The following is a 10,905-nucleotide window of genomic DNA, read 5'->3' on the forward strand; positions in this document are numbered from 1 at the left end:
AGACAAAAAAATATCACTCTCTATATATTTCTCGGATAGGACAACATTTATATACATATATAGTGTAACCAATAACCAAACAGTTATTTTCTTAAATGGGGGTGGATCTTATCATGGGTACCCTGTGGCTGGCCCCTCATTTCGTGAATCAAAATGGCAAGCCAGTGAATAAATTTGGAATTGCATACAGACTTCTAGGCAGGTGCTGGTGCATTCAAGCTCATGTGCTTGTTGTATTTTCTGCGATAAGGAAAATACCATAGTCAATAGATGAATTGTCGTCCACGGTTTTTTGTCCAAATCCCCTGTTTGGGAGAAATAAACATTTTTTTGGTATTATGGTGACGACCGATAGCACTATTGTTTAATGATTTATCCTATTTGGAGCAATATACTCAATGATATCCCTTCTCCATCCTCATTTACATGAATAAAACTTGGGTTCCCTGTGTCTGGTGTTGAGTTTAATCAACTGCTGTGCAAAATGTATTAAACGGCCAATGACTTTTTTGCTGATTACGACAGTCCAAGGGCTTGCGGTGTCCGGGACAGAGTTGGACCATTAAAGATAATTCGACATAAAATCAAAATCGATCGCCATTGTGATTTAGATTGACAGACATTAAAGAGACCAAAAACGACCAAATTTTGCCTAAATTTTCTTGAAATGAGAGGTTTTTTTAATGATATTACTTATTTCAATACATAAACGAAAGCAACACACATCTATTTTGAGTAACAAAAACTTTTAACGTTTTGGTCTTTAGCGGAGTAAACAGGATATTTTTGATGAATGAAGTACTTGGTGAAGTACTCGGTTGAAAGCGACTTGTTTACATAATATCTGAGTTTTTTCCGATAAAAATCCATTAATGCTTCAAAAAAAAGTCCATAACTAAAGTCATAATTGTTATCTCGAGTTCTCTGTTTGCAATAGCTTGAGCATTTAAAAAAATATAATATTTTTATTATGGATTAAGCAATGAACATTTATTGCTAAATCATCACTTAGAAACGGATAATGCGCTCTAAATATTGCGTAAAGTAGGGAAGTGCTCTGAAAGAAAAATGTTAAAGTTACCTTGTTTTCGGGCATGGTGATAGTGTGTTGTTGCACTTTCGAGAAAGAGGATATCGGGCGAAACAAATTGTTGAGAACTCTGTCGTGTGGCGGTTCTTATCACCTTTTTTGCGATAGATAAGAAACGATAGTCAAAATAAAGCGACAGAAACTTTTCTAAGGAAAGAAGGAAAAAAAAAAGCTTTTCTTTGTCGTGCTACATTTCAGAACACGCAGAGCGCATAATCATTGAATCATTGCACTCCATATCGACCACTTATCTTTTATTATTACATTATTCTCTAATAAATTGAGGTTTTTATAAGTGGAAGTTTTTATCTCAGTACATTGGTATAAATACTTACACTGATAGCTGGTAATTAGGATGACGACAATTAAAAGGATATTGACATACTCATCTAAAAATACTATTTCTCTTATTCCGAGTTTGTAGTATTTCGAGTCACAATAAAAATCTATTTAAAAAATTGAAAGTCTTTGATTGGCAGTTATTGTTCAATCGGCGGTGCAAATTATCCAATTATTTTATAAAATGCTTTTATTTAATGGAAGTAAACAATGCGGGAATAACTGTCACATCTTACGCATTTTAATTCCATGGCTGTCCAGCATAAAACGCAAAGCATTTAAATAGAATATTCTTAAAAAAAAAAAAAAACGTTTGAATATGGAAATAGGTATTACATGATATCATTGGTATGCTATGCAAATACTCAGAGCCAGGAAGCTTTGAATTTGATTCTTAGTGGAAAAATAAAAGTTGCGCGTTTCCTTGAACCCACAGTTGCCTTGACAACTATTGTATACGAAAGGAGCTTTTTGGAGCAAAGGGGCGAATTGGCCCAGTTATAAATGGGCTGCTGAATCGTTAATTGAAAATTTCGAAGTGTTTATTTGTTAACAAGAACGACATGTCTTCTAGAAAGGTTATTATATTTAAGTGATTTAGTGGATCTTCCCAGAAACATTTCAAGATAATGATAAAAATGAAGTGGATCAAATAGAGGTGCCTGTTGTGAATGAAACTTGCTTAGAAAATCAGGGAGGATTAGCCAGAAATTACTTCTTTTTAAAGTGTATACAAAGAGGAGATATAGAAGAAATTACCATTGGGTGAAATTTTATATCGGACTAAGTGTCGCGGAAGCGCCCTTCACGTTATCTCCCTAAGTGTTTCATTGTCAATTGAATAAATGACCTTGTGTACGGATTTGAGTATAGAATTGGTCATCGTGCGGTCTCAAAGGGGAATTTTGAGGTGAACCAAAGGTAAGGCTTAATAAAGATTTAGGTTAAAAAACTCCTAAAAAACACAAAACAGGCGCTTTTTGGTAGTTAGATTTATTTGGGATCAAACGGGGCAGCAATTATGGATTCTGATTACGTATCGGAGGATAGCGACTAATCAAGAGGCCATCGATTTGGGGATAAAATTGGGACTCAGTTTGACAGTCATGTTCATCTGCGAAGCCCTCTCAACTACGACGCGTTGGTCTCGTTTGGCAGATATTTTTTTCTTTTTTCAACTCCACATGGTTGAATGTATCGCGATATATGACCAGAAGCTTCACACATGCTCTTGGCTACTTTTTAGGAGGGCTCTAGTTCAAACATGCTCTGGGTTTTTTTTTAATTATTTTTATTTTTGGAATACCATTCTGTTTTTTAGTGCTCTTTTAAATGTCGCCAAAGAGGGGAAGACCTACACACGAATATACCAACAAATTCAATGGCGCGTGGTAAACTGAACATCTGATCTTAATTACTTCTTTTACCGATAGGAGATAAAAGCAAAACAGCCTATAGAATCATCTCGCAATCATCATTTTTAGCGTGCGTTTTTTCCCTATGGTTAGCGATTAACGACGATAAGTGGGTGTTTGTATTGAAAAAAAAAAGGCAATTTGGTTTAAATCAATGCGACTGGTATATTTTGTTGGCATTTAAAAAGCTAGGTTTTTAACAACTTTTTATACAAGAGTATAATCATAATCAGTTATCTATCAGAACGGTAGGGAAGTTTTTAATTATACGCAAAGGGTAGTTGTTATCACATCATGCCTCGATTCATCGTTGCAGGAAAAACCACCGAGTTGAATACGTTCACATTCAAGTTTCAATGTATTTTTCATATATCTGTACGACCTGACGACTTTAATTGATACCAACTACATCTTACTTCGAACGACCCACGATCAGTCCCACCCACGACGAAGGACCAACGACATCAATTGCCCAAACCCTACGCAAAGGTTTAGTTGTTAATGGTGCTATAACATTTCAGAAAAGAGGCACTTTCAACTGCGACACTCTCAAGAGACTAATTTCTTTACTTGATCTTGTTTCAGGATATAAAGTTAAAATAAAGTGCTGCACTGTATATATATCACATTATTATTAGAAGTCATCGAGTAGTGGACAAACTACAATTTCTAATTTTATTTCCTCGATCTTTCAGGATCTTAAAACTGAGTGCTGCACTGTATTAGAAGTCATTATAGAAAATGAAAGAAAGCATTTAGTGATCTCAAGGTACACAAACTACAAATAGTCGACGAAGCAAAACTCAACACTAAGTCAGCACCTCAAAACAAATACAGGACGTTGGAAGACTAATATAGGCATCAACGACTAAAAACTCTTCAGACAAAATACTAAGGCGAAGCAAAATACTTTGACTTAAAAATAGGAACCTCAAGGAAGTGATGAGCGTGGACAATTCAACAATGAGCCCGCAGATGCTCAGCAGTAGCAAAGGCGTCACGTGGTGTGCCCTGTATTCGACAGTAGCATTCCTCGTCGTTCTCTTCAATCTAGTTACCATGGTAACATTCATATTCGACATCAGACTTCGCCGGCGGCGAAGCATGTACTGTCTAATGAATCTTGCTGTCGCGGATATGCTTGTGGGATCCCTTCCCATGCCCCTCGCCGTCTATACCTTCGGATTGATGTCGCTTCTTTGGGGAAAACTGGAAAATCTCACTCCAACATGGATCATGTTTCTCACAGGTAAGCCCATAGCCAGTGACGTTGGGGCTTCTCTAATAACACCTATTTTAATTAAGGTTGCACCCGCGAACGAAGCACTGCGGGTTACGACAAATGCGATTCTCCGCGTGCAACCTTATTTGAAATAGGTGTATGTTTGGGTTGGGGCTGGAACGAAATTTGACATTTGAATTTCCATAGCCGTAGCAGCCGCAAATTATTGGGGGACTAGGGCAGAGTCACACCCTGCTGCTCATTTCCTTTTAATTCTTGAAAATATGGTGTCGTGTGGGTGTGTGTGTGTGTGGGGGGGGGGGGGGGGGGGAGGGGGGGGGGTGGAGGGGTAGGGGGGCGGGAGAGGAAAGCACGTGCCCCAAAAGCACATTCTACAACGGCCTTGATTTGTCACGGTTGCTTTGCATAATAGAAATACTCAACACTTATATTTGCATTTACAGGTGCGCACATGTTCACGGGGTTTCTATCACTTCTGTCTCTTGCACTGGTTTCTTTAGAGCGTGCCTTCGCCGTAGTGTATCCACTACGCATGCGCGCTGTCAAGTCCCGGATGTACTTTGCGGCGATATTAGTCACGTGGTGTCTTGGGTTTATTAGCACTGGCGTGTACATAGCTTATGGTGATAACTCGAAGGTTTCTTTCTTCGCGTGGATCATCCCGTGTCTTGTGGCTATCGTGGTTATTTTCGTGTCTTACGTCATCATCTACTTTCAAGTCAAAAGACAGCACACAATTCACCAGCAACGAGAGATGCGAACTGCTATCAAAAGAGAACGATACCTCGCATTCACCCTTTTTATAGTAACAGTGATGTCACTGGTCACGTGGTTGCCCCACGTGATTGTTCAGTGCGTGTGGTTTTTAGAAGCCGTGCCGATAACCTTTGAACAAAATAACGGGACTATTTGTTTGATGTATGCTAACTCGATTGGGAACCCTGTGGTTTATGTGCTGAGGATGAAGGACTTCAGGAGAGGACTGGTGAGAGTGCTGTGCCGTGAAGGAAACAGGGTCAATCCATCTGATCTCACACAGACTCACGAGGTTAACACCGCCGCCATGTGAAGGCCCGTCTTCAAAAGAGAACGCCAGGGTCCAAACCGTCTTACTTAGCTAATAGAAAGCATGTATACACCTTTTTAGAAATGGTTAAGTAACAGATCTAGAGCTTAGTACTTAATTAGTACGTAGACAAATTTAGGAGCATGTGGCTGCTCTTTTATACATTAACATTCTATCAATTTATCACATTATTGGAATTATTCGCTGTTGTGGGGAAAAAAGACACAAAAAAAAATGTTAATCGACCTTAAGGTAAAGAACTAATCCAGGACATGGAATAGTCTGAAAGTGGTATCCAAGACACAAGACACTTACATCTATATCATCTATGTAAATCCCAGTAGATGTATAAACCCTGAGCCAAGATAGTGATCGACTTTACATGAGCTTATTTAGATCAGAAAGAAGAAAATATTTTGCTGAGGAGTTGGACCAACATCACGGTCGACTCACGAAACAGAATTGTGTTAAGCAATTTTACCTGGATGAACTGAGTCGTTCATTGTTGATCTATATATCATATATAAATATCTATATATATTTGTATACATATATATAATTTCTTGAAACGTTAGCGCCAAAACAAAAGGATTTTACGAAAGAACGCTATAAGCTGAGAAGATAAAGCATGATTTCTCATTAGGCAGCACAGATTATATTTCGACGTCGCTCTCAGGGTGGCGGAATACTCTTAATTAAACTCCTAAAATTTGAAAAGTTCTCCTTGATATATCAAACACCGGGATGATGATTTATATATATATGTATATATGATAACGCATGCATTCTCTTTTTCGTCTTTTTAAACTAGGGGCGTCTTCTTGCAGAAAGAAATCCATTCGAGTTAAAAGATTAAAGCTATATACGTCCTATCAATACAAGGTACAAGTTGTAGGGTAAGGGGAATTGATATATGGATATAGCAGTGAAAGAGATATCTGAAAACTAGTGTATTGCTGGTGCCTTCATAGAAATGATGTAATGAAGATCAAATTCAAGATAAAACCTCAGCTTCCACTTTTAGAGTACCCATAAGAAGGAGACGTTTGTTGGGGAACCATGAGGGGCTTTCTCGCCTTCTTTTTTGTGTTCATAACTGGCGCTTTAGCAGTTCAGTCACACACTGCTAAGCGTGGCGATGGACTGCTTTCGATTGAGTCTTCTCCTCTGACAATGCCTGGAAAGAAAGCGCTTTCTGAACCAGAGGTTTGTATGAATTCCCATCTTTTTGATGGAACCGGTTAAGTCAAATATCAAGAAAATTTCGTCAAACGCGGTAACTTCCATAAAAGGAAACTATTTATTCTTACTATTTCTTATTTGGAATAGTTGCAAGTTTTCTGTCATTTTTAAGGCGGTCGTGCCGCGGGGGCTTCGTAAACTTTATGACATGTAATAAGAAGAGAAAAATACCGTGTTTATGATAATCTCTATTTGGCAATTGAGAAGATCTTTGAAAAGAAACTAAGCTTTTCATCGGTATCAAACCCCAAAAACGACAACGGTTTCTTCATTGTGATTTTTTGAAAAAAAAGGACATAAAATCTCAAAATGAGAGTAAAACCAGAAAAGCTTCACTTGATCTATCTTTAATCTAAATAGCCAAAGGGAAAATGACTGCTCTATTGCTCTATATATACTCTCTATTGCTCTTTATATTGCTCTCTATCGATAACTCCATCCTTTGTTGGAAGCACACATCTTAAAGCATCTTAAAGATAAAAAGATTGATTTGTATAGTAAGGGGGGATCAAGTATTAAGTTTTAAATATGATAAGTGCGACTCGTTTAGACGTGAAAAATTTCATCGCGACAGTACAGGCTCATTACGCATGCGCAGAGTGACTTAACAAGCGCAGCGAGATCAAACAAAACGGAAACAAATCGAAACAAAGAAAAAGAAGGTATATTGAATTAATTCTAAAATGACTGTCACTGATTATAGTCTGGTACTTGAAGTATCTACTCCCCAAGTATCATACTGGGGCCAATTGAAATTCTTTCAGGAAATATTCCGAGGAAGAAAGCCGTATAAAACCTCTGCTCACCGGAGAAATGGACTCGCCATACCGTGGTGGTACCCGGCATCTGTCGTACTGCCGGGTAGTTGTGGGATGCCATGTGGGGGATGCATACCGGGCCTACCGGGGATTTTTCCGTGTGGGGGATGCGGACAGTGGATCCCCGGCTGTGGCGGATGCTGTAGTGGTGGGGGGTTCAGTTCGCCAATGTGGATCCAAGGTAATATATAGATTTGGGCATTCCATAAAACCAGAGCTCCAAACGAGCAAACCTCTGCTTATTTTCCCTAAATAATTAAAAAAACTATTTAATATTATTTTTATTTTTCTGTTTTTTGACGACGTCAACGATTTCACAGATCACGCGGCCAACTTGTTAAACCCCTTTCCCCCACCCTTGATTTCTACAGGACACATAACATTATAAGTTGTCATACGATGTTTCCGCTTCAGGGTAGTTTTACATTTAGTGACGTCATCGATGACGTCACGTAACCATCTCATTGCACTCCACTTAAAACATACATGACACCTACCAAGTTTGGTTTTCGTATAATGTTTCGTTCATGAAATATATTTATTTTTATTTTGTTGACATCAACATACATATCAGACAATCTTGTTTAAAAAACTGTCGTTTTTCTAGCTCGCTCGGCCATTTCCTTATTAGCCATTACATACCATATTTGGGAGTCCGCTTTAATCATTCTTTCACTTTTTTGTCGCTCTAGAGCTTTGTAAGTCGAGAATGTTTACGTAAACTTGCAGGAATTCGTGTTTACTACGATTTTGCTGGCAGCCGTCTTGGAAGTGGAGCCTTGTACTTAACGTTTTGGAATATCACAGATCTCCCGCGCGCTCGCCCCAGGCTCTTTAACACCATTTAGAAAAACGACAGCCATTGATTGATATGTTTTTTATTTAAGCGACGTCATTGATAACGTCAAAAATCACCCGATTGCTGAAACCCCTTTACCAAATTTGGTTGTCATACGATGTTTCGTCTAGATGAATATAGATATGACCTCGGGATAGTTTTGCTTAAAGTGACGTCATCGATGACGTCACTCATCACGTGACCATATATTGGTACCGCTCTGACACATGCATGACACCTACCAAGTTTGGTTGTTATACGATGTTTCTTTCACGAAATATGTAGATTGTTTTATTTTGTTGAAGTCAGCATAATTTGCTTCTAGTGAAGTTATCGAATTATTCACAATCACGTAACCACATTGGTGCACCCCCTTGACACCTTCATGACACTAAACAAGATTGGTTGTTATATGATGTTTCGTTCATGAGATATGGATATTTTTACAAATTTACAGATTTTTTTACAAATTGCAACAGGTATTATAAATTGCGACGTTTATTACAAATTGCGACAGAACACACGCCCTTACATTGGCTTTCAAAAGATGCTTTATATAATTATCATAACTATATAAAGCCACATAGCTACAAGCCTTTTTTATTTATTATTGTCCATCGTTGCACGCTTTACCATATGAAATTAGTCACCAGGCCTTAGATCCTTTTGTTTGCAAACCCCTTAGATCCTTTTGTTTGCAAACCCCAACCAGCATCAGAACCCCATTCAGCAACCATTAGCCCATCCGACCCCTTACCCATCAAACCCCTTACCCATCCAACCCCTCACCCATCCAACCCCTTACCCATCCAACCCCTTACCCATCCAACCCCTCACCCATCCAACCTATTACCCATCCAAACCCTTACCCATCCTACCCCTTACCCATCCAACCTATTACCCATCCAACCCCTTACCCATCCAACCCCTTACCCATCCAACCCCTTACTCATACAACCCCTTACCCATCCAACTACATCACCCCATCCAACCCCTTACCGATCCTACCCCTTACCCATCCAACCCCTTACCCATCCTACCCCTTACTCATACAACCCCTTACCCATCAAACCCCTTACCCATCAAACGCCTTTATCATCCAACCCCTTTCCCATCCAACCCCTTACTCCTCCAACCCCTTACCCATCAAATTGCATCACCCCTTCCAACCCCATCACCCAATCCAACCCCTTTACCCATCCAACCCCTTACCCATCCTACCCCTTACCCATCCAACCTATTACCTATCCAACCCCTTACCCATCCAACCCCTTACTCCTCCAACCCCTTACCCATCCAACTGCATCACCCCATCCAACCCCTTACCGATCCTACCCCTTACCCATCCTACCCCTCCAATCCCTTACCCATCCAACCCCTTACTCATCCAATCCCTTACCCATCCAACCCCTTACTCATCCAACCCCTTACCCATCCAACCCCTTCCCCATCCAACTGCATCACCCCATCCAACCCCTTTTTCCTCGCCAAACCACGAACGGTATTATTGTTCTGTATAATCATATTATGACTACGCAGCGAGTCATTGCTAGCTATTGTCGATTGTGCTTTTCAAGATTGATGTGTATTGTCTTAACAATTGAGTAAGAGTCTTATCCATAATCAAGGCAACTTTATGATTGACATACTTCTAGGTTCCGGTTCCGGCTCGGGTGACGACTCCAAAGAAGAGAAAGATAGTGACGACTGCCCTGGGAGGAGAGGGGAGGAAAAAGACAGCCCAACTGAAGATTTAGCCCAGATAAAGACGGCGAATAACGGGACACAAAACGGAAAAGTGGCAGGGGAGGGGTGACGAATATCTACCAAAGACAACACTTATAAGTCACGCGGCTTTGATTAACCATGAGAAATGTTACCCGGTTATTTTTGCACAATCACTCCAAATAAAGTTGACGCTCTTTCGATTTTATTTTATTTGAGATTGTTCAATAGTTGCTGTGTTGATTTCCCGGGGGACCAGGTTTGGACTTCCCTCGAATATTTCCCATTTGCTCAACTTAACCCAAAGGGCATTTAATTGGCCCCAAAATGCTAGTCCCTCAGGGCCTTCTAGAGAAGCTTATCCCTTAGGGTCTTCTAAAAATTCTGCAATCTTCCAGCCCGTCCCAAACAATACAGATTTAACTTCCTTATTTATGCAGGTTATCTAAATTATGTCACCATTTTTTTACCTCGGATAAAGATCTATTTTGTTTAATTCGGAAAAAGGGCTATTTTTTTATTTTATTGGTATTCAAAAAGGACGTCTACAACGGTAGTAATTCCTTGCCGATTTTGTTTCTTTTCTGGGGGTTTGTACATAAGGTGAATTTGCCCCCTCTTCTAAAAGTTCCATTTTCTGACATTCTCTTTCAAGACGTCGACGGATCTCACGTTTGACTGGCATATCACTTTCACTGAGTATGCGCGCGAACTTTTGGATGATGGCCGCTGAGCAGTTGGTGCGCTTTGCCTCTTTACCATAACATGAAATCCAGGAAGACACGTCATTACATATCTGAGAAAAAATTTTTTGCTGTCTCATAGAGAAAAAAAAGGAATTATTAGAAAAGAAAAACAAGCAAAGCCTCAAAAATTTTAAAAAGCTTTATTTGATAGCATGTAAGAATATTAAATGGGTGATATTTTTTGGCTTTTTTGTTGTCCTAAGAATATGCAAGTCGATGATTTCCAAGTAAACTTACAGGAATTTGTGTTAAATACGTTCTTTGTTGTTGTTGTATATTGGTCTGTTATCTTGAAACGTGATATTCGTTTTTTTAATGGTCAAAAGAGCCTGGGGCGAGCGTTCTCAAAATCGCGGCGGCCAGCAAAAATGTAATAAACACAG

The 10,905-nt window shown here is 39.4% G+C and overlaps 1 protein-coding gene across 2 annotated transcripts; it reads left to right on the forward strand.

The window, feature by feature from the left end:
* Positions 1 to 1,746: 1,746 nt before the first annotated feature.
* LOC5515617 (galanin receptor 2a) lies at positions 1,747 to 9,984 on the forward strand. 2 transcript variants are annotated; one of them, XM_048723037.1, is made up of 6 exons: positions 1,747 to 2,350; positions 3,540 to 3,613; positions 3,771 to 4,093; positions 4,531 to 6,359; positions 7,160 to 7,394; positions 9,707 to 9,984. In XM_048723037.1, the coding sequence occupies exons 3-4, from the start codon at positions 3,787 to 3,789 to the stop codon at positions 5,154 to 5,156; spliced, it is 933 nt and encodes a 310-aa protein (XP_048578994.1). In that variant the 5' UTR covers positions 1,747 to 2,350; positions 3,540 to 3,613; positions 3,771 to 3,786; the 3' UTR covers positions 5,157 to 6,359; positions 7,160 to 7,394; positions 9,707 to 9,984. The 2 variants fall into 2 exon arrangements, with proteins under 2 accessions (XP_048578994.1, XP_048578993.1); XM_048723036.1 differs by having other exon boundaries at positions 1,748 to 2,350; positions 3,540 to 4,093.
* Positions 9,985 to 10,905: the final 921 nt, after the last annotated feature.

The sequence above is a fragment of the Nematostella vectensis genome, chromosome 15 (assembly GCF_932526225.1).
Source record: "Nematostella vectensis chromosome 15, jaNemVect1.1, whole genome shotgun sequence".
In the NCBI taxonomy this organism is placed as follows: domain Eukaryota; kingdom Metazoa; phylum Cnidaria; class Anthozoa; order Actiniaria; family Edwardsiidae; genus Nematostella; species Nematostella vectensis.